The following is a 27,139-nucleotide window of genomic DNA, read 5'->3' on the forward strand; positions in this document are numbered from 1 at the left end:
AGTCACCCAGCTTTCCCAGAATCCTGAATGGCAAACCATCTTGTTTGATACATCTCTGTGGAGGCTACGGGAGATGAGTGACACTTGTGATGGAGGTGGTAATGGTCACCGCTCAGCTTACTCATGTTACTGTTATGGGGGCACTGTGACTGTCACTATTATGGGGCGCTGTGGTTCTCACTTTTATGGAGCACTATGGCTGTCACTGTTATGGGGGCACTGTGGCTGTTATTGTTATGGTGCACTGTGGTTGTCACTGTTATGGGGGCACTGTGGTTGTCACTGTTATGGGGGCACTGTGGTTGTCACTGTTATGGGGGCACTGTGGCTGTTATTGTTATGGTGCACTGTGGTTGTCACTGTTATGGGGGCACTGTGGTTGTCACTGTTATGGGGGAACTGTGGTTGTCACTGTTATGGGGGCACTGTGGTTGTCACTGTTATGGGGGCACTGTGGTTGACCCTGTTATGCATTTTCTGGGAATCAGCAGTGATGAGCATTAGTCATGATTCAAGGGTAACAGGTTGGAGGCACTTTGGGAACCAGTCCTAAATTACAAGGGGAATGGCATACGGCTGAAAATGTTGCACCGCGTGCAGCGCCCGTCGTGTTTCCATTAATTAATTTCTCTAACTTTACTAAATGGCAAAACCCGTGCAGAGAGTAAAAGACGGGAGGAGACCTGGGTAATTCTGGACTGGCCCTTCCAAGCTGCTCCCCTAGGCAGATGCCATGTGCGCCTGTGTGATATAAAGTGAGTACAAGTAACAGGGATAATATTTTACAAACAGTTCTGACTCACCGGTACACGGAGATTCCGGTGTTTCCTCCTGGATCCGGTAAAATCCTTTACTACAGGCACAGCTGAGGGCTCCAGGCGTCGTTGTGTTGCTATTGGTTGGGCAGATATGACAATGAGCAGTTGCTGCACCTGGAGGACTATAAGTCCCAGGTGGACAGGCTGTTGAAAAATGAGAGACATTTAGCATATTTTGACTAAACCATTCAGATGTAGCAGTGCTGGGTTACAGATGTAGCAGTGCTGGGTTACAGATGTAGCAGTGCTGTGTTTCAGGTGTAGAAGGGTTGAGTTTGTCATGTACCACAATGCAAGGTGATATGTTATCTGCAGTTGTGCACAGATAAAACCTACTCCATTATCTGAATTATCAAAAGAACAAGTCGCTGAGCAAGTTCAGCTCTGCTTAATATGTACCTCAATGTACATTCTATATTAAACATTTTTTTTTTTTTTGCATTTTGAATAATGTAATGAAGGTGTTGACTGGGTGAGCAGAGGCAGCGGGACCTCAGTTTGTCATATGGCACAACCCACGCTCATATTACAATCTGCTACATCTGTAAATCTATTAGATAATATTGTCCTGGTTGGTCACGCGAGCGTATAACACAGTCAACCTTTTATTACAGCACCTGTATCAAACTTATATAATGTCCAGTCGCAATGTGGCGCATATTCTCTTATGTCCGTGTGTCTGTGCAAAAAAAATGTTGCTGCATTTAGTGCACATTAAATCATGCAATAACATCGGACAAACTCAACTCAACTACATTTGATAAACTAAGTTCTACTATTCTACTATACCTGAGAAGCTGAGGGTATGATCACACGCACTAATTACGGACGTAATTCGGGCGTTTTTCCCCCGAATTACGTCCGAAAATAGCGCCTCAATAGCGCTGACAAACATCTGCCCATTGAAAGCAATGGGCAGACGTTTGTCTGTTCACACGAGGCGTAATTTACGCACCGCTGTCAAATGACGGCGCGTAACTAGACGCCCGCGTCAAAGAAGTGACCTGTCACGTCTTTGGCCGTAATTGGAGCCGTTATTCATTGACTCCAATGAATAGCAGCGCCAATTACGTCCGTAATTGACACGGCGTTCAAGCGCCTGCACATGCCGGTACGGCTGAAATTACGGGGATGTTTTCAGGCTGAAACATCCCTGTAATTTCAGCCGTTACGGACGCCCTCGTGTGACCAAATCAGCACGTCTACATCTGACAGAGTCAGCTCAACTACACTGGACAAGCTCAGCGCTGCTACTTCTGACAAGATGAACTCCAATTAATTTGACAAAATGCTACAATGGACAAGTCACCTTCCAATCCCTATTTGTGGAAAGTTTTAAGTCTTGAGCCCGCAGGAACGCCGCCGCTTTGGGGAACGTTTGTTTTGAGGTCCGTTTTGCTGGACAATCACACAAAAAACGAGCCAGGGCTGAGAGGCATGGACAAACTCGGCTCTGCTTCACTTAACAAAACTCAGTTCTACTCCATCTTGCAACTTTAATCCTACTACTTTTGATAAGCTTAGCTCTGCTATTTCAGATAAACTCAGCATTGCCACTTTTGCCCAGTTCAACACTACTACATCTTGCAAATTCTGATACAGAGTAACAAATTCAGCTCTGCAATTTCAGATAAACTCAATATTGCTACTTTTGACTAGTACAACACTACTATATCTTGCAAATTTATCTCAGCAACAGTTAGCTCTACTACATCGGACTGATACAGATAACAAATTCAGCTCTGCTATTTCAGATAAACTCAATATTGCCACTTTTGACCAGTTCAGCTCTACTACATCTGTCAAATTTATCTCAGCGACAGTCAGCTCTACTACATCGGACTGATACAAATAACAAATTCAGCTCAGCTATTTCAGATTAACTCAACATTGCCACTTTTGACCAGTTTAGCTCTACTACATCTGGCAAATTTAGCTCAGCGACAAAGTCAGGCCTCCTACATCGGATTGATACAAATAGCAAACTCAGCTCTGCTATATCTAAATAATGCAATACAGACTGACAAGTGTTCTTTTCTGCCAGGCTCCTGGAATTAGGACACATTAGTAAACCTTGGTCTCAGGGTGGTAGTGAGAGGCACATGTAAATGTAATGTAAATAAGTGGGCAGTGCCAGGACGAGGCCGCCCGGGATTCCCTCGCTGCTTCAACATTAATTAACGTTGCGTCGGAGGAGCTTTCATAGTCCGGGGAGTGTATCTCAGAGATAGGTCAGGCAGAAGCTTTCCAGCTGACTGATCCTGAATGACCAGGGGGCACTGCCCGCACTAATTGTCGAAATTTTCAACAGTCTCTAATTATAGCAATTAGTACAAGGTTCAGCGCATATCAATGCAAACTGTGAAACTTTTTGCTTTTTCATTAAGCTAGTATTTGTCTCCGTTTTTCTCTAGATTTTTAAAGGAAATTTCCACATTTTAACATCGTCAATTTTTGGTTCAAAACTCTGTGCCGATGAATTTCCTAATTTATCTGTGTAGCGCTCGGTGCTTTGTTTTTCTTATACAGAGCTTCAAATCGGAGGAAAATGTAAAGTTAAATAATATCATTCTGGCAATCCACCACTAGAGGGAGCTTATGAGCTATTATTGAGTCCTATGTATAGCCAGTATGCAATACGCTCCTCAGCTCCCTCTACTGGTGGCTGCGGGCAGACCAATTTTTAACATTTAACTCTTTCTCTTTCCAAGCAATTTGGTGCTCTGAATAAAAAAAAGAAGCTTCAATAGATTTCAAGAAATGTGAAACTTAATGAAAGAATTTTACAGATATTATAAAATGTATAATTAAAAAAGAAGCAAGAGGGGACATTCACTTTAACCATTAGGAATATTCCTATTTCAATTTACCATATTGTTTATATTGTAATTCCAACTTTGATGAACATTGGAATCTTAGCATCAAATATAAACTATACGTTAATAAACTTAAGGTATTGGAGCAATCTACTACCTGGAAACTGTCAACAAGTAGGATTATTGCTGCTGATGGATCATATTGTAGTTTATATACTTCTCACCATATGAACACCAAATACCTATGTTGGATATTCATGTGTTCATGAGCGAGGCTACAAGGGATATTATTGAGTCAGTTTCACATCCTATTCACAGCAGCATATGATAATGAACTTTATAAGAAGAACAGATCCATCAACAGCATCTTGTCAGTGGTTTTCAGGAAAGTTCGAGTGTCACTATAAAAAAAACATTATGTCCTGAATAAAACTAGAAATAAAAGGAATTGGAAATACATCAAACATCCTCCTGCATGGTGTTCACATAACAATGCCAACTACAATGCCCTCAGTGCCAGACACATTGCCTTATGTGTAAGCCACAGTGCCCCAAAAGTAAGCCACAGTGCCCTAGGCAAGCCAAAGTGTTTTCTCAGTACCAATTGCAGTGCCCCTTGTGCCAGCTAAATTGACCCTAAAATCAGTCATAGTGCCCCCAGTCAGCCGCAACCATGGTGCCTTAGTGTTAACTACAGTGCTTGTCAGCCCCCACAGTGCCCCCAGAGGCAGCCACAGCACCTACACAGTGCCAATAATAGTCCCCCCAGAGGCAGCCAAATCACCTTCTCAGTGCTCATAACAGTGCCCCCAAACAGTGCCCCAGTCACCATAACATGATGCCCCCAGAGTCAGCCCTAGTGTCCCCAGAGTCAGCCCTAGTACTCCCAGAGTCAGTACTAGTGTCCCCAGAGTCAGTACTAGTGTCCCCAGAGTCAGCCCTAGTGCCCCCAGAGTCAGTACTAGTGTCCCCAGAGTCAGTACTAGTGTCCCCAGAGTCAGCCCTAGTACTCCCAGAGTCAGCCATAGTACTCCCAGAGTCAGTACTAGTGTCCCCAGAGTCAGCCCTAGTGCCCCCAGAGTTAGCCCTAGTACTCCCAGAGTCAGCCCTAGTACTCCCAGAGTCAGCCCTAGTACTCCCAGAGTCAGACCTAGTACTCCCAGAGTCAGCCATAGTACTCCCAGAGTCAGCGATAGTACTCCGAGTCAGTCATAGTACTTTCAGAGTCAGCCCCAGTGCCCCCAGAGTAAGCCCTAGTGCCCCCAGAGTCAGCCCTAGTGCCCCCAGAGTCAGCCCTAGTGCCCCCAGAGTCAGCCCTAGTTCCCCCAGAGTCAGCCCTAGTGCCCCCAGAGTCAGCCCTAGTACTCCCAGAGTCAGCGATAGTACTCCCAGAGTCAGTCATAGTACTTTCAGAGTCAGTCATAGTACTTTCAGAGTCAGCCCTAGTGCCCCCAGAGTCAGCCCTAGTGCCCTCAGAGTCAGCCCTAGTACCCCCAGAGTCAGTCATAGTGTCCCCAGAGTCAACCGTAGTGCCCCTGGGCCCAGAGTCAGCCATAGTACTCCCAGAGTCAATGCCGATAGTCAGTGCAGTGCCCCCAGTGTAAGTGACAGTGTTGCAAGTACTACGTGATTCAGTCACAGTGCCCCCCTTATTAGTCCCCAGTGTATGTCCAATTCACCTGCTACATGACCCTGTGGTGTTCTTCTGCGGTAAGCAGAAGTTACAAGTGCACATCCCATAGCTTCACTTACTGTTCATGTGCTCGGAGAGTTCAGTGTTATCATAGGGTCACTGGGTACCATCACCAACCAATCAGATCATTTTCTGACTTCTTAGAAAAATAAAATCTGGATACTGATTGGTTGCTATAGGCCCCGCTATCCCTATGATAACACTGAGCTGCCAGACCACAGGGGCAGGAAGTGCTACTATAGGGAAAAAGTCAGAAAGCTTCTCTCCCAGGAAGATAACTCAGCACAAGAACAATATATTCAAAAATAAAAAGTTAAAACCCATTTTCCGTGCTGCTATGTCAACTTTTTGAAACTTAGGAATGTAAATAAATGTAATAGCAATGAACTCTGGCTGTGCTCAAAGTTTGTCATATTCTGCAGCAATTCAGTTCCTTAGAAGGGATTTGGGGGCCACAGCTACAGGGACAGAACTGCTTATTTAATTCCAATGCACCCATGGAAAACACACACATAGCCATTCACACTGGGACAGTCTCACATTTTACAGCAGCACGGCCGGGTTTTTATAGAAAATGGGGCCCTGGGCAACAAGAAAAGTTGGGCTCTCCTCCCCTTGCAATTTTTAAACAGTTGTTTTCGGAATTTCCGCCCACATAATACAAATCTACCACCATATAATACCACGATAACATGCGATATTCAAATAATACTTCCTTAAAGGGGGTTTCCGCATTGGACAATCCCTACTTGTTAGAAGGGTTCCTCGACAATAATCAGATTACAAAGTGTCCACCTGCTGGGACCCCCAGCGATCATCTGTAATCTGTGGAGTAACCAGGCAGTGCTTAATTTCCCTGCAGCGCCACCACAGGAGAAATGAAGGATTACACAGTGTTCATTCATATCAATGTGTTGTCTGTGTTACACAGGACAGGACGGGTCCTCCAGAGAGAGACCTTCTATGTAACCTGCTGGGAACCCCAGCGATCAGGTGTAATCTTTGGGGAAACCTGGTAATAAGTGTTCAATTTTCCTGCAGCGCCACCACAGGAGAAATGAAGGATTACACAGTGTTCATTCATATCAATGTGTTGTCTGTGTTACACAGGACAGGACGGGTCCTCCAGAGAGAGACCTTCTATGTAACCGTTCTCCACTCTGACCAAGAGATGAGGATCCTGAACAGTGGACACCCCAAGATAATCGCTTTAACCCCTTCGCGCAAAAGGACGTGCTATTACGTCCTGATGCAGGGGGAGAAGTATGGAGCGCGCTCCAAATGCTGCGGGTGTCGGCTGTGTATTACAGCTGACACCTGGGACGAACGGCAAGGAACTTGCGATCGCGATGTTCCTGGCTGTTTAACCCCTCAAATGCTGCGGTCAAGCGCGACCGCAGCATCTGAGGCATTAGAAAGAGGGAGGAATCCCCCTCCAACAGCTCATTGCCCCCCCTGCAATGCAATCAGAATTGTCATGGCAGCCCAGGGGCCTAATGAAGGCCCCCACGACTGCCTTCACGCTTAAAAAATGCCTGTAAAAACAACAATATACTGCAATACATTAGTATTACAGTGTATTGTACCGGCGGTCGCTGGTTCAAGTCCCCTAGCGGGGGCTAATAAACTGTGTTAAATAAGTGAAATAAAGTTTTTAGTAGTGAAAAAAATCCCCTTTTCCCATTTTTCCTCTAAAGTAATGGAAAAAATAAAAAAAGTAAACAGAATTGGTATCTCCTCGTCCGTAAAAGTCTGAACTATTAAAATATACCATTATTTAATGAGTACAGAGAATGCCGTAAAAAAAATAAAAAAGTTATGCCTCTCAGAATGTGGTGAAACAAAAAATTTTTTTTTTACAAAAAGTTTTTTCTTTGTAAAATTTGTAAAATATAAAACAAACTATATAAATTTGGTATCACCGTAATCGTATTGAGCCACAGAATAAAGTTAAATTGTCATTTTTACCACATGGCGAAAGCCGTAAAAACGAAACCCAAAAAAACAAAATTAGGAATCACAGTTTTTTCCAATTTCAGCCTGCAAATAATTTTTTTTTTTCAGTTTCCCAGTACATTATATTGTACTTTAAATGGTGCTAATAGAAACTACAACTCCTCCCGCAAAAGATAGGTCCTCACATTACTTCATTGACGGAAAATTAAAAGAGTTATGGCTCTTGGAAGGGCGGGAGTGAAAGCCAAAAATGAAAAATCAAAAATCAAAAAATGACCTGGTCCTGAAGGGCTTAAAGAGCCCACATAATATTGCTATATATTTCCAACATAATACTACAATACAATTCCAAAATAATACTACCTAAATATTACTGAAGGATTTTAGTTTGCTCCAGGAATTGGAGGCCCTGGCCTATTGCCCCTTAAAACCAACATTGCTCAGCAGGGGGCGGCAAAGAGCACCAGAAGCTCCTCCCAGTGTAAGGAGAATATAGAAATCTGTGCTCCACCCTGACGCATGATCGGAGGGACTTTTAGGGTTCAGAAAAAGATCATTACCCAAACCCATTTCCAAAAATGCCATAACCATGTGACTGGGGGATGTTTGCTGCAGCAATTGATGCTAATATGAAATGGGACTTAAGTTGCTCTTTAGGATCTTCCGTCTAATCGTCTCTAAAGATAATAGAAATGCAATTTCCGTAGCACATTGTCCATTTCGGTTTGAGTAGGAGCTGTCGTTCTGCAGCCATAGTGACATTTTATTCTTAAGAGAAGCAGAAATCTGTTCACGCTTTGGGGCCTATGACCTAGATTCATCATAGGGAGATAAATGTTTAAGGTTTTTTACTTTTTTTTATTTATTTTTTCTCTTGCCATAGGGAATACAGGAAAAAAAAAAGTAGACTGTATACTGCCTGATGTTGTAATCATGTAAAGCAATGAAAGGATGAATATTTCATAGAGAAAAGTGTATTTTAAACACCATGTAGCCCTGTTTGTACATCTAGGTCTATGTGTCAAAATTAGACAGGTGGGGAGGAGGGTGCCTAAAATGTGAAATAACAACAGGAAAGTTTCTGAACACACAAGGAAAGCGTTATCACATAAAACAGACATCATTCGTCAAGGGGCTGTCTGGTTTAGAGCAGCTACAAAGACAATTTTTCACTCTGGAGGACTTTGCACGTCTGTTCGTTACATAGATGATCCATTGATTTCAATTGGCACCGTGTAATACTTCATTTCGCCTGTGGTGTCACTGCAGGGAAATTGAACACTTGCTAACGGGTTCCCTCGCAGATTACAGCTGATCTAGCAGTGGAGGCAAACTGGGATCTATTTATTTTTATGGAACTATTATAACAAAAATACATAGTAAAAGCCGTTTAGGCTGTATTGTCCCATTTTTCGAGTGCTATAAACCGCAGAAGATGCATTATATATTGAGTTCTATCTGTTGTAGTAGTTTCCATTTTTTGATATGTACAATGGGTGGTTAACTAACGTGATTGGAGTTGCAAGAATGTCTAGCCTCACCCATGTCACCATAGAAGTACCTGCCACCTTCGTCTTTGTTTCCCCATCCATTCTCAATTGGGCTCTTGGCACATTGGCACTAGCTAAACTGAGGTATAGAGTCGGATACCCTTGATGTAATGACGGGGTAGTGAGACAGACAGGTGAGCCCTAATCTACCCGCCACTCAGTCCCTGCCTACTTGCAATGACCCGTCCTAGGCGACGGCGTCCAACTGGGCGACGGTCCCTACGCTCAATATGTGCACGAGAGACAAACAGACAAGGGTACACAGAAGCTAAGGAAATGGGGCAGTTGCCCATGGCAACACCGTGAGCAACAAGAGTAGTGAACGAGCCGAGTCAAACCAGGAGTGTACGAGGTACCAAACGCAGAGCAGGAGCGTACTCAGTAAAGCCAGGGTATGCCTATGAAGGTATACATAGACCGAGGGCGGGAGCTAGAACCGTCTGGCCAGGCTGTGATAGGTTCTCCCACTCCTCAGTCTACCAGCCTGAGTGGTAGCAGATCGAGTCACTCTATCAAACCTAGGAGCAGGTGCAGACTGCTTAACCACGGGTGTCGACACAGAAGCTATTTCTGGCATATCCTTTGCACTTGACATCTGCAATGTTAGCAAATAAGGAAACGGGGCAGGGGTGCCTGGGTTGTGGTGATGTTGAGCAGGATCTGAAAGAAGACTAATTTCTATCTCTGCTATGGGGTCTCCCTGTCCTATATCTAGGCCACTGATTCTCAGAGTAGCTTCCATTTGGGGACAGCTGCCGATTCTGGATGAAGACAGATGATAACCAGGTTCAAGCCAGTAATCTGAAGAACACACTACCAAGGGACAAGAAGATGAAGCCAGGGGTCAAACCAGGAGAATAAACAACACTGAAGTGACAATACCCTAGAGACGTCAAGCCAGGAATAAAGCCAGAAGTAAAAAAAAAATGGATGAGTGATCCAGGATCAAGGGACTAGAGATTGGCAGAAGACCAAGGTCACCTTGGCAGGGAGGAGGCCAAAGCCTGGTATTAAATAGATGTCTTCATGATGTCATAATGAGGGTCAGAAGTGAAGAATCACATTGTGGAGGCAACGCAACTAATCTGGGTCAAGAGTTCCAGAAAGCACAGAAAGAGAGGTGGCCATGGCTATAAGATGGGAGCTTCAGTGGAGGAAGAAAGGGTCACATAAGTAGTTTTTACTTGTTGTCTTCTTCTCTATCTAATGCTGCCCAAAGGTTAGGCAGCATGAACATTGATGGGTCCAGCTGGAGAGAATGGAAATTGAAGAGGATTTGTGTAAAGTAAGGTAAATCCCAGAATATAATATCAGGCAGCTGCTACGAAAGCCAACAATTTTGTAGTGCTAAAAGGAACCTAAATAAGACTAAACCAAAACTGCCAGTTGGAACTTGTAGAGTACAAGTACGTCAACTGCAGAATGTGTCTGATAAGTTCTATGTTACAACAAGGGAATATTTTATTTAAGAGTGGCAATTTGTAATTTGCTACAAAATAGAACGTGGTCTTACATGAGCCTTCAAGAATTTCAACTAATTAAAGTGGCGGGGAATTAATGAGGGTTATTTGTTTCATATCCATTGTTCCCCTTCGACCCCCTGCTCTATCTTTTAGTGGGTGGATTTGTCATTTGCAATCAATTTGACCAAATTCTAGGTCAGTTGGAAAATTTGAAGTGGAATTTCTTGTAAATTTGTAGAAAGACACAAACATGTGTAAGTGTAGAGAAGGGTTTACATCCACAACACGGGGAAAGGGTGGGTAGGAGGTTCGGAGCACTAACAGCGGAGAATAATTTGGAGATGTTAGGAATATTTTGCCAGCGGCAGAGTACGCTGCTGAGTGTCTTTTCATGCCGGCAGTATATGTGCAGATACGTGCTCTACTGCACCCTCAGAGTCACCAAAGGCAAGAGAACTAAGAGCAAAATAATGAAAAAGACAGAAACAAATACAAAAACAAAGTGCCGGAGGAACAGAAAAAAAATGAACGATAGAAAAACTCCAACATCATTAAAATGTATCATCTGTGTACCTACGTCTCAAATCATTGTACTATAAGAACCGCGTATATTATTATTCACAGCGCTTACTCACCATCGCCATCTATAGGCAGAAAGGTCTCACCATTATTTTACCTCCTCTTCCCAACTATTATTCACTGAGTCTCTGTCTACTTAGGAGCTGTTTTGTTTGCTAAGTTGTCGCTAAGTATAACTTGTTGTAGAATTATAGTACTTATATTATTGTATATAGGGGGCAGTATTATAGTAGTTATATTCTTGTATATAGGAGCAGTATTATAGTAGTTATATTCTTGTACTGTATATAGGGGGCAATATTATAGTAGTTATATTCTTGTATATAGGAGCAGTATTATAGTAGTTATATTCTTGTATATAGGAGCAGTATTATAGTAGTTATATTCTTGTATATAGGAGAAGTATTATAGTAGTTATATTCCTGTATATAGGGGGCAGTATTATAGTAGTTATATTCTTGTATATAGGAGGCAGTATCATAGTAGTTATATTCTTGTATATAGGAGCAGTATTATAGTAGTTATATTCTTGTATATAGGAGGCAGTATTATAGTAGTTATATTCTTGTATATAGGGGGCAGTATTATAGTAGTTATATTCTTGTATATAGGAGCAGTATTATAGTAGTTATATTCTTGTATATAGGAGAAGTATTATAGTATTTATATTCTTGTATATAGGAGCAGTATTATAGTAGTTATATTCTTGTATATAGGAGCAGTATTATAGTAGTTATATTCTTGTATATAGGGGGCAGTATTATAGTAGTTATATTCTTTTATATAGGAGGCAGTATTATAGTAGTTATATTCTTGTATATAGGAGCAGTATTATAATAGTTATATTCTTGCATATAGGGGGCAGAATTATAGTAGTTATATTCTTGTATATGGGAGCAGTATTATAGTAGTTATATTCTTGTATATAGGAGCAGTATTATAGTAGTTATAGTCTTGTATATAGGAGCAGTATTATAGTAGTTATATTCTTGTATATAGGAGCAGTATTATAGTAGTTATATTCTTGTATATAGGGGCAGTATTATAGTAGTTATATTCTTGTATATAGGGGGCAGTATTATAGTAGTTATATTCTTGTATATAGGGGGGCAGTATTATAGTAGTTATATTCTTGTATATAGGGGCAGTATTATAGTAGTTATATTCTTGTATATAGGGGGCAGTATTATAGTAGTTATATTCTTGTATACAGGGGGCAGTATTATAGTAGTTATATTCTTGTATATAGGGGGCAGTATTATAGTAGTTATATTCTTGTACATAGGGGGTAGTATTATAGTAGTTATATTCTTGTATATAGGGGGCAGTATTATAGTAGTTATATTCTTGTATACAGGGGGCAGTATTATAGTAGTTATAGTCTTGTATATAGGGGCAGTATTATAGTAGTTATATTCTTGTATATAGGGGCAGTATTATAGTAGTTATATTCTTGTACATAGGGGCAGTATTATAGTAGTTCTATTCTTGTATATAGGGGCAGTATTATAGTAGTTATATTCTTGTATATAGGAGCAGTATTATAGTAGTTATATTCTTGTATATAGGAGGCAGTATTATATTAGTTATATTCTTGTATATAGGGGGCAGTATTATAGTAGTTATATTCTTGTATATAGTAGGAGCAGTATTATAGTAGTTATATTCTTGTATATAGAGGGCAGTATTATAGTAGTTATATTCTTGTATATAGGGGGCAGTATTATAGTAGTTATATTCTTGTATATAGAGGGCAGTATTATAGTAGTTATATTCTTGTATATAGGAGCAGTATTATAGTAGTTATATTCTTCTATATAGGAGCAGTATTATAGTAGTTATATTCTTGTATATAGGGGCAGTATTATAGTAGTTATATTCTTGTATATAGGAGCAGTATTATAGTAGTTATATTCTTGTATATAGGGGGCAGTATTATACTAGTTATATTCTTGTATATAGGGGGCAGTATTATAGTAGTTATATTCTTGTATATAGGAGCAGTATTATAGTAGTTATATTCTTGTATATAGGAGCAGTATTATAGTAGTTATATTCTTGTATATAGGAGCAGTATTATAGTAGTTATATTCTTGTATATAGAGGGCAGTATTATAGTAGTTATATTCTTGTATACAGGGGGCAGTATTATAGTAGTTATATTCTTGTATATAGGGGCAGTATTATAGTAGTTCTATTCTTGTATATAGGGGCAGTATTATAGTAGTTATATTCTTGTATATAGGAGCAGTATTATAGTAGTTATATTCTTGTATATAGGAGGCAGTATTATATTAGTTATATTCTTGTATATAGGGGGCAGTATTATAGTAGTTATATTCTTGTATATAGGAGCAGTATTATAGTAGTTATATTCTTGTATATAGGAGCAGTATTATAGTAGTTATATTCTTGTATATAGGAGCAGTATTATAGTAGTTATATTCTTGTATATAGAGGGCAGTATTATAGTAGTTATATTCTTGTATACAGGGGGCAGTATTATAGTAGTTATATTCTTGTATATAGGAGCAGTATTATAGTAGTTATATTCTTGTATATAGGGGCAGTATTATAGTAGTTATATTCTTGTATATAGGAGCAGTATTACAGTAGTTATATTCTTGTATATAGGAGCAGTATTACAGTACTTATATTCTTGTATATAGGGGCAGTATTATAGTAGTTATATTCTTGTATATAGGAGGCAGTATTATAGTAGTTATATTCTTGTATATAGGGGGCAGTATTATAGTAGTTATATTCTTGTATATAGGAGGTAGTATTATAGTAGTTATATTCTTGTATATAGGAGGCAGTATTATAGTAGTTATATTCTTGTATATAGGGGCAGTATTATAGTAGTTATATTCTTGTATATAGAGGGCAGTATTATAGTAGTTATATTCTTGTATATAGGAGCAGTATTATAGTAGTTATATTCTTGTATATAGGAGCAGTATTATAGTAGTTATATTCTTGTATATAGGGGCAGTATTATAGTAGTTATATTCTTGTATATAGGAGCAGTATTATAGTAGTTATATTCTTGTATATAGGGGGCAGTATTATACTAGTTATATTCTTGTATATAGGGGGCAGTATTATAGTAGTTATATTCTTGTATATAGGAGCAGTATTATAGTAGTTATATTCTTGTATATAGGAGCAGTATTATAGTAGTTATATTCTTGTATATAGGAGCAGTATTATAGTAGTTATATTCTTGTATATAGAGGGCAGTATTATAGTAGTTATATTCTTGTATACAGGGGGCAGTATTATAGTAGTTATATTCTTGTATATAGGAGCAGTATTATAGTAGTTATATTCTTGTATATAGGGGCAGTATTATAGTAGTTATATTCTTGTATATAGGAGCAGTATTACAGTAGTTATATTCTTGTATATAGGAGCAGTATTACAGTACTTATATTCTTGTATATAGGGGCAGTATTATAGTAGTTATATTCTTGTATATAGGAGGCAGTATTATAGTAGTTATATTCTTGTATATAGGGGCAGTATTATAGTAGTTATATTCTTGTATATAGGAGGTAGTATTATAGTAGTTATATTCTTGTATATAGGAGGCAGTATTATAGTAGTTATATTCTTGTATATAGGGGCAGTATTATAGTAGTTATATTCTTGTATATAGGGGGCAGTATTATAGTAGTTATATTCTTGTATATAGGGACAGTATTATAGTAGTTATATTCTTGTATATAGGGAGCAGTATTATAGTAGTTATATTCTTGTATATAGGGGGCAGTATTATAGTAGTTATATTCTTGTATATAGGGGCAGTATTATAGTAGTTATATTCTTGTATATAGGAGGCAGTATTATAGTAGTTATATTCTTGTATATAGGGGGCAGTATGATAGTAGTTATATTCTTGTATATAGGAGACAGTATTATACTAGTTATATTCTTGTATATAGGGGGCAGTATTATAGTAGTTATATTCTTGTATATAGGAGCAGTATTATAGTAGTTATATTCTTGTATATAGGAGCAGTATTATAGTAGTTATATTCTTGTATATAGGAGCAGTATTATAGTAGTTATATTCTTGTATATAGAGGGCAGTATTATAGTAGTTATATTCTTGTATACAGGGGGCAGTATTATAGTAGTTATATTCTTGTATATAGGAGCAGTATTATAGTAGTTATATTCTTGTATATAGGAGCAGTATTACAGTAGTTATATTCTTGTATATAGGAGCAGTATTACAGTACTTATATTCTTGTATATAGGGGCAGTATTATAGTAGTTATATTCTTGTATATAGGAGGCAGTATTATAGTAATTATATTCTTGTACATAGGGGCAGTATTATAGTAGTTATATTCTTGTATATAGGGGCAGTATTATAGTAGTTATATTCTTGTATATAGGGGCAGTATTATAGTAGTTATATTCTTGTATATAGGAGGTAGTATTATAGTAGTTATATTCTTGTATATAGGAGGCAGTATTATAGTAGTTATATTCTTGTATATAGGGGGCAGTATTATAGTAGTTATATTCTTGTATATAGGGGGCAGTATTATAGTAGTTATATTCTTGTATATAGGGGGCAGTATGATAGTAGTTATATTCTTGTATATAGGAGGCAGTATTATAGTAGTTATATTCTTGTATATAGGGGCAGTATTATAGTAGTTATATTCTTGTATATAGGGGGCAGTATTATAGTAGTTATATTCTTGTATATAGGGGGCAGTATTATAGTAGTTATATTCTTGTATATAGGGGCAGTATTATAGTAGTTATATTCTTGTATATAGGAGGCAGTATTATAGTAGTTATATTCTTGTATATAGGAGGTAGTATTATAGTAGTTATATTCTTGTATATAGGGGGCAGTATTGTAGTAGTTATATTTTTGTATATAGGGGGCAGTATTATAGTAGTTATATTCTTGTACATAGAGTCCCGTTTTCTAGTAATTATAATCTTGTATATAGCTTGAAATTTAATAACTAGATTTTAAAACCAGAAATAGTCACTTCCCTCACCCTACAAACATTTGAAATATATTCCCATCGCCATTAAGTTATTTAGTGACTACTGAGCCGTTAGATATAATATTGGTAGTAACTTTCCTCATTGTCGGGAAGATGTGGAGTATTTAATTTTTCCACTTCAATCACAATATTCCAGCCTATAGTCTTTTCTCAATCTTCATCCCAAATGACATAGATTATGTTACTAAAGGGATCAAAAGGATTACACTGGTTTAAGCAGAGATGGAATTTTCTATATTCAGACAATGGTGTAAAGAGCAAAATATATGACAGACATACAATATTTCTTCTTTGCAATGAATTGGAATACCTCCATTGGAAGATTAATGAGATTTATAATGAACTTCAGTCTCCCCCATAATCTGTGACAATTTCCTTATTATCTTTCGTTTCTCACTTTTTAGCTGCTTGAAGCACCAATACCCAATACAGATAAAATACTGTCACAGATCATACCATATTACAGTATCATACAAGTTCTATGTTGTACAGCACCATAATATGAAATCCATAAAAATATATGGGACCAAGTTGCACTTTTAAAAGGAGCCATACAGGAGGATTTTGGCGTCATGTTGCATCTGATGGTATATTGCATTGCTTTTGGTGGAGAATACCTCAGTAATATGGTGCATAATAGAGCCCACGTAGAGTCACGTGAGCCCTATAGGAAAATGTACAATAGGGCCTCTTTATGAGTTGGCTTATGCCATCACATGTCCACCATTTGGGGTTAATGATGCCCAATACTTGTTCACCCTCCTGACTACCCACAAGCGACATGATGTTTGTTGGAGTGCGGTGCTCTGTTTAGTCACACTGTATGTTGTATGTATCTTACCCCGACATTCAGTTTCTTCTTCACTCTCTTCTCTTCCCGGATTACAGACGCAACTCCCACTTGATACCATCCACTCGCCCTCTCCTCCGCAGTGCAGACTGAGCCGTGTGGTACCCTGAAGATGAGCACCAACCACACAGTTTCCCATGGCTTCCGCCAGTGATGCCCCTCCTTCTCCACTCGATGGGGTCTCGGGGAAGGATGCCAGGCTCCGAACAGTAGCCGGGCACTTATTAAAATAAACTTTAATTTCAGCCAACGATAGACAAGCTCCCGAATCCACAAAGGCCAAGTGGAAACCATTTCTATTCATTGGTCCAAAGTCTATAGTTCTCTCATCCATCCAAGGGCCTTGTCCACCTTTACCTGGATCTCGTGTGAAGCTTTTACCAGCGCCGATGGTGTCTACTTTTATCCAAGACTCTTCTGACCATTCCCATTCTTCAGCTTCCATGGCGCTATCCACTTGGCGATAATATAGGGTAAATGTTTCTCTGCAAGCCAGGTGATGCCGTGACGGTGGTGGTCGTAGGCTGGCACAGTCTCGTACTGAAAAACGTAATTTGACAAATACACGTCGAGCACCGCGACTTGGAATGTATCCCGTGCGCAGCCAGTTACTCTGGTTGGAGCGCTGGGCGTATGAGTTGCAGACTTCATAGGTGCGTAGTAGGCGTCGCTGGCCATCCAAAACACTGACTTCATCCCACTACAGAAATACAAAAATGAAAACAAAAATAAAATTGAGAAAGCTGAGAGACAACTAATATGTCCTCCACTAAAACTCTTAGAGGGTTATATCCTAACGTTCCCTTGGGGTACTCACCCCTCCCTCTGGGTGGGTTGACCAGCCAATCTCTGAGGTTTCTTGCGTTGTATCAAGTAGGATCTCTGTAATATAAGAAAGTGACATGTCTTTTAAGATTGTACTGTTAGCATAGGAGACAGAAGCTAAACTAATGGAATTCCTGCTGATATTATGACCAATGGTTTCACCTTTACCATCTGGTGTTGCATCACTGCAATCTGATGTTGCACGACTTCCATCTGAAGTTATACTTTTAACACCTCTGATTGAACTACTGCTATTTGAGGTTGTGCCTCTACTATCTGAGATCATATCTCTACCATATGAGGTTATACCTCTGCCATCTTAGTTTGTATCTCTACTATCTGAAGTTGTGATTTTACCATCTGAGGTTGTACCTCTACCATCTGAGGTTATATCTCTACCATCTGAGATTGTACCTCTACAATATGAGGTTTTGCCCTTACCATCTAAGGTTGACTGGTAGAGGTATAACCTCAGATGATAGAGGTACAACCGTTGTGCCTCTACCATCTGAGATAATATCTCTACCATCTGAGGTTATATCTCTACCATCTGAGGTTATATCTCTACCATCTGAGGTTATATCTCTACCATCTGAGGTTATATCTCTACCATCTGAGGTTATATCTCTACCATCTGAGGTTATATCTCTACCATCTGAGGTTATATCTCTACCATCTGAGTTTGTATCTCTACCATCTGAGGTTGTGCCTCTACCATCTGAGGTTGTACCTCTACCATATGAGGTTGTGCCTCTACCATCTGAGTTGTAGCTCTACCATCTGAGATTATACCTCTACCATCTGGGGTTGTGCCTTCACCATCTGAGGTTGTACCTCTACCATCTGGGGTTGTGCCTTCACCATCTGAGGTTGTACCTCTACCATCTGGGGTTGTGCCTTCACCATCTGGGGTTGTACCTCTACCTTCTGAGGTTGACTGGTTGAAGTATAACCTCAGATGGTAGAGACATAGTCGTTGCACCTTTACCATCTGAGTTTGTAGCTCTACCATCTTAGGTGGTGCCTTTACCATCCGAGGTTGCACTTCTACTATTTGAGATTAGCACCTCTGCCATCTGAGGTTGCATCCCCTTAATTTATTTTTGGGTTTCCATAACGACATGTTAACTTTACTTTGCGGGTCAATATGATTAGGGCGATACCAATTATATATAGTTGTTTTTTTATGATGTACCACTTTAACAAAGAAAAAACAATTATATAAAAAAATAAAAACTTTTTTGTGTCGCCATATTCTGAGACCCATAACTTTTTTATTTTTCCGTTGATGGAGCTGTGTGAGGGCTTGTGTTTTGTGAAGCGAGTTGTAGTTTTTGGTGTACATATGACTTTTTGATCCAGCTATAAGGAAGCGGAGGTGGCCAAAAAAAAAGCAATTCTTGCGTTTTTTATTTTATATTTTTTACGACATTCTCCCTACGGGCTCCATAACGTTTATTAGAATACCTCTGACTTTTATGAATGTGGCGATACCAATTATGTTTATTTTTTATAATACTTTAGGCGGAAAAGGGGGGTTAAACGTTTAATTTTTTTGTATATTACTTAAAACTTTATTTTAAAACGTTTTCCAAGAATCCACAATAATCACCGATTCACAGGATAGGTGACAATTGTCTGATCACTGGGACCCCTACTGATTATGAGAAAGGTGGTCCAGAGCCTCCCGTTCCTCCACACTGCACCCCCCACAGTGAAGAGGACATTGAATGGAGCGGTGGTTGAGCATGTGGGCTGCCACTCCATTCAATGTCTATGGGGCCGACCGAAACAGCCGAGCGCTGTACTAGGCTGTTTCCATCATTCCCATAGACTTTGAATGGAGTGGCAGCGCGTATGCTCAACCACCGATCCATTCAATGTCCTCCTCACAGTCTTGCAGTGAGGAGAACAGGGTCGGGGTTCTAGTGATCGGTGGGCGTCCTATTGCCTATGCCTTTATTACTTATTGTGTGGATAGGTGAAAAATGTGCTTAGTGGGAAAACCCCTTTAAGACCTGGCTCTGGCACAAAGATGGCAGACCTGGGGGCTCGAGCAGGCTCAGCCCGTGAGCCAATTTCATACTTCTCCCCCGCGCCATGACATATAGCAACGTCACGGTGCAGGAAAAGGTTAATGCTGCAAACAGAGGTGTAACTTGAATTTTCTGGGACCCAATGAAAAAATCTGTAACAGGGTCCCCAAACCTACAATGTGACATTTATATTACTGGTGCCTTCTTATAGGGCAAAGGGGTCTTTGGCCCTGATGATTGCTACCATTGCCCCCCTTATAATCACACCTCTGGCATTGGGACCCAAGAGTTACCCCTCCGGTTTCATCTTTTTTTTTATTTTTCCATTGCCTCTGTATTGATATTATTGTGGGAAGAATTGCCCTTTAAGGAATCTCTTTAATGCTAATTGTGCATTTTCTCTTCCTCTTCTCTCTCGGCATTTCTTTCTGGAGCGTTGTGTATTTTTTAATCTGCAGGATCAGAAAGTAGGTCATACGGCGTGCGTCTAGCAGCTGAGACCAGCCCCGGTCAGGGCGGCATTGTTTGACTGATGGCCACTGGCGCGAGTGTTGGTGACGTCTGACATGCATTGTGACACAGCGCTCTCCTCAGCAAGGGGTTCTCGCACGGGATGTCATGTGTCAGCGCCACGCTTCCTCTTCTCACTTTATGCAGATCCAGAGGGAAATAAGGACGATTCCTCAAGTACCAGAAAGTGAGACATGAAACTACTTAGTTAATGAAATGAACTGGAAGATATTTTAGACATGAAGACCAGATTATATTCACACTTGTTCTCTTTTGACGGTAATTTTTTTTAATGTTTTTTTTTAATAAAAGATCAAAACCTGTCCAAAAATGTACACATTGTATTTTTTTTTCCTTATTCCTTGAAGTCAACGCAGATTGAATAACATATTTAAACTTATATTTCTGCAGTGTTGATCCAGAGGAAGGCAAATTAACCCCTATAAAGTCGTTTCCAATTGCCCCATATAAGGGCAAAAATTTCCTCCTGAATTTAAATTTGGAATAAAGCCGTGGCAAAGCTGTAGGGGGTGCACAGATAACAGTATCACCCAGGCCCTGGTGCCCAAAAGCCCCTCTGTCACATAAGAGGACAATAGTATTATACTCATTATATTATATTATATTAGAATTATTCTATGGTGATGGTAAAAACTTTACTTCCTGATTTTTTAGATCGATTTTGAAATGCACGTTTTCTTAAGAATTTTTTTAGGCCCTTTTTATTTTAGCAAATGTAAAAATCACAGGCATTTCTTAGTCAAAACCACATCAGAAACTACTCCACACGAACTTTATATTTTTTTCCACCTCCCATTTATTTCAATGGAGATTCAGAAGCGGAAACCGCTCCAAGATTGGACATGATGCTTTTTTGTTCTGTGAGCGGACAAAAACGACGGACTAAAAAAGAAAACGGCTCTAATCCCCATCGAAATCAAAGAAGGTACTGTAGATTTCCACATCAATATCAGCTCCAAAAAACTCTGTGTGAACTGAGCCTTAAAGGGGTTTCGCCGGGCTTTGAATGAACCAAAGAACGAGCGCCGGCACCAAAAAAAATATAAAAAAATTCACATAGGACTTCCTTTTTCTCATTCTACACAGACTTGGTTATGATCTGTCCGGCTCTTCCATGCTCCTGTCCTGACTAGCTGGTAAAGTTCCTGAAGGGTCCAGAGCTTCACATACTCATGTCCTAAGCTTGAAGAGCTTCAATTATCTACATGTCTTAGCCAAATTCTTGTGGCTCAGAGAGTCCTTACAGACTGGAGTGAAGAAAGGGGTACAAGTGCTTGATTTGTGTGGTACAGTTCTGGAGTGGCCATGCCGGTGGGAGCATCAAGGCAGGGCTGTGCCCCATTTAACAACAACAACAACAACTTCAACCTAATTATTCAGATAATTCTAGATCATTCTTTCACATTCTGCCAAACATTTACTGCCCATTTTATAGGGGTTCTCTGCTTTGGACAATCCCTACTTGTTAGAAGTCTCTTTGGCAATAAGATAATAAAAAAGCGTCCCCCTGCTGGGAACCCCAGCGATCAGGTGTAATCTTTGGGGAAACCTGGTAGTAAGTGTTCAATTTTCCTGCAGCGCCACCACAGGAGAAATGGAGCATTACACAGTGTCCATTCATATCAATGTGTTGTCTGTGTAATACAGGACAGGATGGGTCCTCCAGAGAGAGAGAAGGAGAGAGAGAGAGAGAGAGAGAGAGAGAGAGAGAGAGAGATAGACACTCTATCTAACCGCTCTCCACTCTGGCCAAGTGATGAGAATCCTGATATGAGGACCCCCCTCCATTATCTCAGAATTACCTAATAGGGTGTATGACAATGGGTTTTCTAAACTGAACAACCCCTTTAACGTCCCGCCAAAGCATCTTAATGGGGTTCAAGTCAGGAAGTGTTTGGTTGCAGCTATTTTTCCTAAAGGTTGGTCAAACAGGTTTTACGTTGACGGTGACAATTACTTTCGCACATGGAGATCTGGCAGTGTCAAGGAAACCACTTGTATTTATTTCGAGGGTGTCTTACAGGACAGCACTTCTTAGGGAGTTTGGCTTTATGAATATCAATCACTTTCATGATGTCTTCCACGTCCTTGACCGTGTTAGGTTTTAAATGACAAAACAAAGAAAGAACGTTTCAGACGACCTTAATACGTCCGCTTTCTCTTTTACGTCTTTTTTCTCTTTGTTGGGTATTCTTTTCTTCTCATTCATTCCTAGGCTTTCTGTCACTTAACCAAAATGCTTCTGTTTCCCTGCTATTCCTTGGTTTGTGTTATTGGACCATGGGGATGGCTAGAAGTTGGGTGTCTTGGGCGCGGAAGCAGCTTGTGCCACACCTGCAGAGATCCAGGGCCGGCCCAAGGTGTGTGCCACCCCTGCTGAAGGGAGCACCACAGATGGCCAGGCATCCAAGGAGACAGCTGACACCCACCATTGTTTGCTGTATTAACTGTTATGGGAACTTATTTTCTGTCACCTGGAGAGTGTTCCCCCCTCTCATATCTGGCTGGCAGTCAATCACAGTGGGTGGACCCTCCTTCCTGATCGAGGACTTTCTCTCCCGATTTCTCACTTCGGATTTTGTAGGAAGAGTCCTGGTGATTCTAAACTTCACTCTGTTTTTTGGGACCTTCAATGCTGCAGCAATTTTTTAACCTTCCCTCGATACAATCCCGACTCAGGTATCTATAGACAATTTTTTTTTTACATCTTGATTTTGTTTTTGCTCTGATATGCACTGGGGAAACTTTTATAGACAGGGTGCCCATTTCCGAGTCAGGTCCAATCAATTAAAGAGACCACAGGCGGACTTCCTTTCAGGCCTCTATGCACACAACCGTAGTGGTGTGCACGGGCCGTGACAGTCGTGTGCATGGGCCCATTGAAATGAATGGGGCCGCAATTCACCCGCAGATTTGCGGGCGAATTGCGGCCGCAAAAATAAGTTTGTGTGCGTGGGGCCTTAGGTTGTAGAAACATCTCAAGGATGATCAATGGAAACATAATGCACTGGAGCTTAAATTTGAGAGTCATAGCCAAGGGCGTGAATATGCAAATGTAATATTTCAGGTTTAATTTGTAATACTTTTGTAAATATTGTTACTAACCTGACTTTACTTTGTCACTATGAGATATTGTACATAGATTATTAAAAAAAAACTGAATATCCATGTTAGGCTCTGTTCACATCTGCATGTGTGGCTCCATCGCAGATTCTGTCAGATTTGGTGCATAGAATAGCGCTGCATGCAACACAACGTCAAAATGAGCCGAGTATAAGCCAATGGGCTCCACTCACATCTACTTGTGGACGTCTTCTTGTGTAACATTTTCTTGTGTGACGTCTTCATGTGATGTCTTCTGGTGTGACGTCTTCTTGTGTGACGTCTTCTTGTGTGATGTCTTCTTGTGTAACATTTTCTTATCTGTCGTCTTCTTGTGTGACGTCTCCCTGTGATGTCTTCTTGTGTGACGTCTTCTTGTGTGATGTCTTCTTATGTGACATTCTCTTGTGTAACATTTTCTTGTGTGACGTCTTCCTGTGATGTCTTCTTGTGTAATTACTTCTTGTGTGGCATCTTCTTGTGTGACGTCTTCTTGTGTAACATTTTCTTGTCTGTCGTCTTCTTGTGTGATGTCTTCTTGTGCAACATTTTCTTATCTGTCGTCTTCTTGTGTGACGTCTCCCTGTGATGTCTTCTTGTGTGACGTCTTCTTGTGTGATGTCTTCTTATGTGACATTCTCTTGTGTAACATTTTCTTGTGTGACGTCTTCCTGTGATGTCTTCTTGTGTAATTACTTCTTGTGTGGCATCTTCTTGTGGGACGTCTTCCTGTGATGTCTTCTTGTGTAATTACTTCTTGTGTGGCATCTTCTTGTGGGACGTCTTCCTGTGATGTCTTCTTGTGTAATTACTTCTTGTGTGGCATCTTCTTGTGGGACGTCTCCCTGTGATGTCTTCTTGTGATGTCTTCTTGTGTGACGTCTCCCTGTGATGTCTTCTTGTGTGACGTCTTCTTCTATTCTATTCTGCCGTTTCGTACCTACAGTATCTTTGTCTCCTACATGGGTAAGAGTTGTTGAGTGACAAAGACTAAAACCGTCCACTCCATTATCCAGAGGGTTTGGTTCCCAACATTCTAAAGGCCATGAAGACTTATATTCAAATCAGGGTCTTTGGAAAGCTGGAAGACATCCCATATGAGTGCTGGAATTCTCCCCATCAGTTGTAGGAAATCTACCATTAGGTCAAGTCAGATACAGCTGAACGGAATAAGAAGCCTTCCACAAGATAACTTCCCCAAACCGGTAGCTCTGCAGGTGTGGAAACACTACAACTCTCAGTATGCCCGCAGGTGGGAGACCACTGCAATTAAAGATACCTCAATGCTTTTCTTGGATCATCTGAACCAAAATATGAATCTAGGGCTAATTTTAGATCATGTCATCTATATTCCTAAGCTTAAAAATTGGAAATTCCATCTTTAGGGATCATGGACTCGGCCGTAATACTTAGTTGTGTGGAGCCGTAATGCGGCAGCTATAGAAGATTGTGTGACCAGACTGTAACCCCCATATGCCTCTGATATCATACGGAGGTATATAAAAAATTTCTTTTTCGGGATCTGACAGAAAAATGGTGTCATGCTCCATCGGATTCGATAATATGGACGCACCACATGGAGTACCTAAGGCTATATGTATGAAGCTGCAGGGGCTCCATGTGCTTCTGCACTGGCTCTATGAATACAGCTCTGAAGTCTCCTTTGCCCTAGCATGGAAACATGCTCCTGAAGGGGTGATGGAGAACTTCAGAATGTCCAATACAACCTCGAGGACTTTAGTTTTGCCCATGAGGGATGTGTCTAATTTTCCAGCACATCATTGATGCAGTACCAAGGATTTTAAGTTAGGCAAATCTCTGACAAGTGCTGGAAGGGGTTCAGATACTTTACTGGGCTTCATGGCTTCTTTGTTTTGGAAGCTGGTGGTGGGATTCAACTCAAGGAACCCCACTGATGTCATCTCTGCTTGTTCCCAATTTAAAAGTAATGTCCACTCTTAAAAAATATTCCTTATTCTAAATCAGTAAAAAATGTTGTGCTGATTGACTTCTTAAGATGTCTTTATAGCAGTCAAAGTTCATTTTTTTCTGATACAGAGCTCCAAATCCTCTGCATAGACATAGAAGTAAGCAATAGTATTCTGACTTCCTGCAGCCACCACTAGGGGGAGCTTAGTGAACATGTTTTATGCATTGAACTCAATAATAACATAGTATACAATAAGCTCCCCCTAGTGGTGACTGCAGGAAACCAGAATTTTACCACTTAACTCTATGGCTATGCAGGGGATTTGGAGCTCTGCATCAGGCAAACAGAGCTCTGACAGCTAAAAGAAATGAATCAGCACAGAATTATTGACAATTGCCTACCTCTCCTGACATGTCTATTTTAGATAATACTTGTATTCCCCATGAAATAACAATTTTGGGACATATTTTCTTATATCTCTGTCTTGTGCCATTCCCCTGTTGTTCCTCCTACAAAATAATGAATATATTGACAACTGGGTGTTACCATTCCCCTTGTTAAACGGGCGTATCCCTACACTGGCTCACTCTGACAGCTCTGATTGGACAGTGTCTGTGTAGGGAAACACCCCAACTGGGAAGACCCAGGTGTCAATTTATTCATAGATTTGTAGGAGGAATAACAGAGGAACGACACAACATAGAGTTCTAAGAAAAGATGCTCCAGAATTGTTATTTCATGGGGAATACAATTATTTACTAAACATGTCAGGAGAAAGGACAGCTCCTCTTTAATCTAATGTCCAGAACCTTATATGCAAGCATGTTGGGTTTAATCCTGGAGCAGAAAGACTATATGTGCAACCTAGGGGCCAGGTATGTAAGGGGGCCCATTGGCTTCCTATTGTCTATTACATTGCATGTAAGGGCCTAAGCTAATGAATTTCTTGGCTCAGAATGACAGGTGTATTGCTATAGAGACATAAAGGGGGTCTCTATGCTGAATAAGGAGCCCCTATAATGTTATTGGGCCCCTGCTCCCTGTGTCCACCCCTGGTTCAACCCACCTTAAAGTAACACCACATTGTATTGAAATGACTACGGTCACACGTCAAGATATATTTAATGAATACAACCCACAAATACGAAGCTGTGGTATTCTGCTGGGATAATAGAAGTCTAAAAGACCGCTGGTCCCAAGAGCATACAATCTACGAGAGATTCCGCATACCTGCCAAACTATATCTCCCAGACTTCAAGACTGAAGGGCATTGAAGACAAGGAACTTGATCATAAGGAGCAATTAGGAAGATGAAGACACTCACCCTGAAGGAGAGAAGCAAGAGGCAGCAAGTAGAAGATACAAAGAAGTCTCTCAATGGTCATCATGATATCAGTGCTGGAGCCGGGCAGGTATCTGAGCCTTATAAGGTGCCCACAAGTAATACTGGTGGGAGAGATGAGCTTGTCCCCTCATGACCTGATGTCGGAGCAGATGACGGTGCCGGCAGCGTTAGACAGACAGGGGTCAGACACTTCCCTTTCTCTATAATATTCCATATTACGTGTATCTCCCCATTCCTGGCCTTTTGTTGGGTGTCTTGTTGCAGTCCCCCCCGTGTAGACTTGGCAGGGTCCCTGAGTTCTGAATGCCTCCGCTCCTTCAGTTATGGGGCTAGTGGAGACTGTGTCTGCTCGGAGCTGTCTCCCCCCCCCCCCCTGCGTCCCTCCCCAGCTGTCTCACTAATCTTTCCACGCTCAGTGCCCCTCACTCTCCACCAGTCAGTAAATTCGTGCCCACTCGACTGCACACATACTACTTGTATCTCACTACCTTCTGCATTGTGATGGATCACCTGTTACTGTACATGGAGAGACGTCTTGCACGACACATATTCTGTATGATAATAAGGGCAATATGACGATATATGGCATTGGATACATAATATTTT

At 40.5% G+C, this 27,139-nt stretch overlaps 1 protein-coding gene across 1 annotated transcript in view; it reads right to left on the reverse strand.

Annotated features, from left to right (window-relative positions):
- LOC142663580 (ephrin type-B receptor 5-like) overlaps positions 1-26,573 on the reverse strand; it is a 49,936-nt gene extending 23,363 nt beyond the window's left edge. Inside the window, exons 1-4 of the mRNA XM_075842326.1 lie at positions 26,513-26,573; positions 17,582-17,646; positions 16,756-17,464; positions 804-962 (exon numbers count right to left, since the gene is read on the reverse strand). Of these exons, the coding sequence (XP_075698441.1) occupies positions 804-962; positions 16,756-17,464; positions 17,582-17,646; positions 26,513-26,573 (994 nt within the window). The remainder of the gene's footprint in view (positions 1-803; positions 963-16,755; positions 17,465-17,581; positions 17,647-26,512) is intronic.
- Positions 26,574-27,139: the final 566 nt, after the last annotated feature.

The sequence above is a fragment of the Rhinoderma darwinii genome, chromosome 11, assembly GCF_050947455.1.
Source record: "Rhinoderma darwinii isolate aRhiDar2 chromosome 11, aRhiDar2.hap1, whole genome shotgun sequence".
Lineage (NCBI taxonomy): Eukaryota > Metazoa > Chordata > Amphibia > Anura > Rhinodermatidae > Rhinoderma > Rhinoderma darwinii.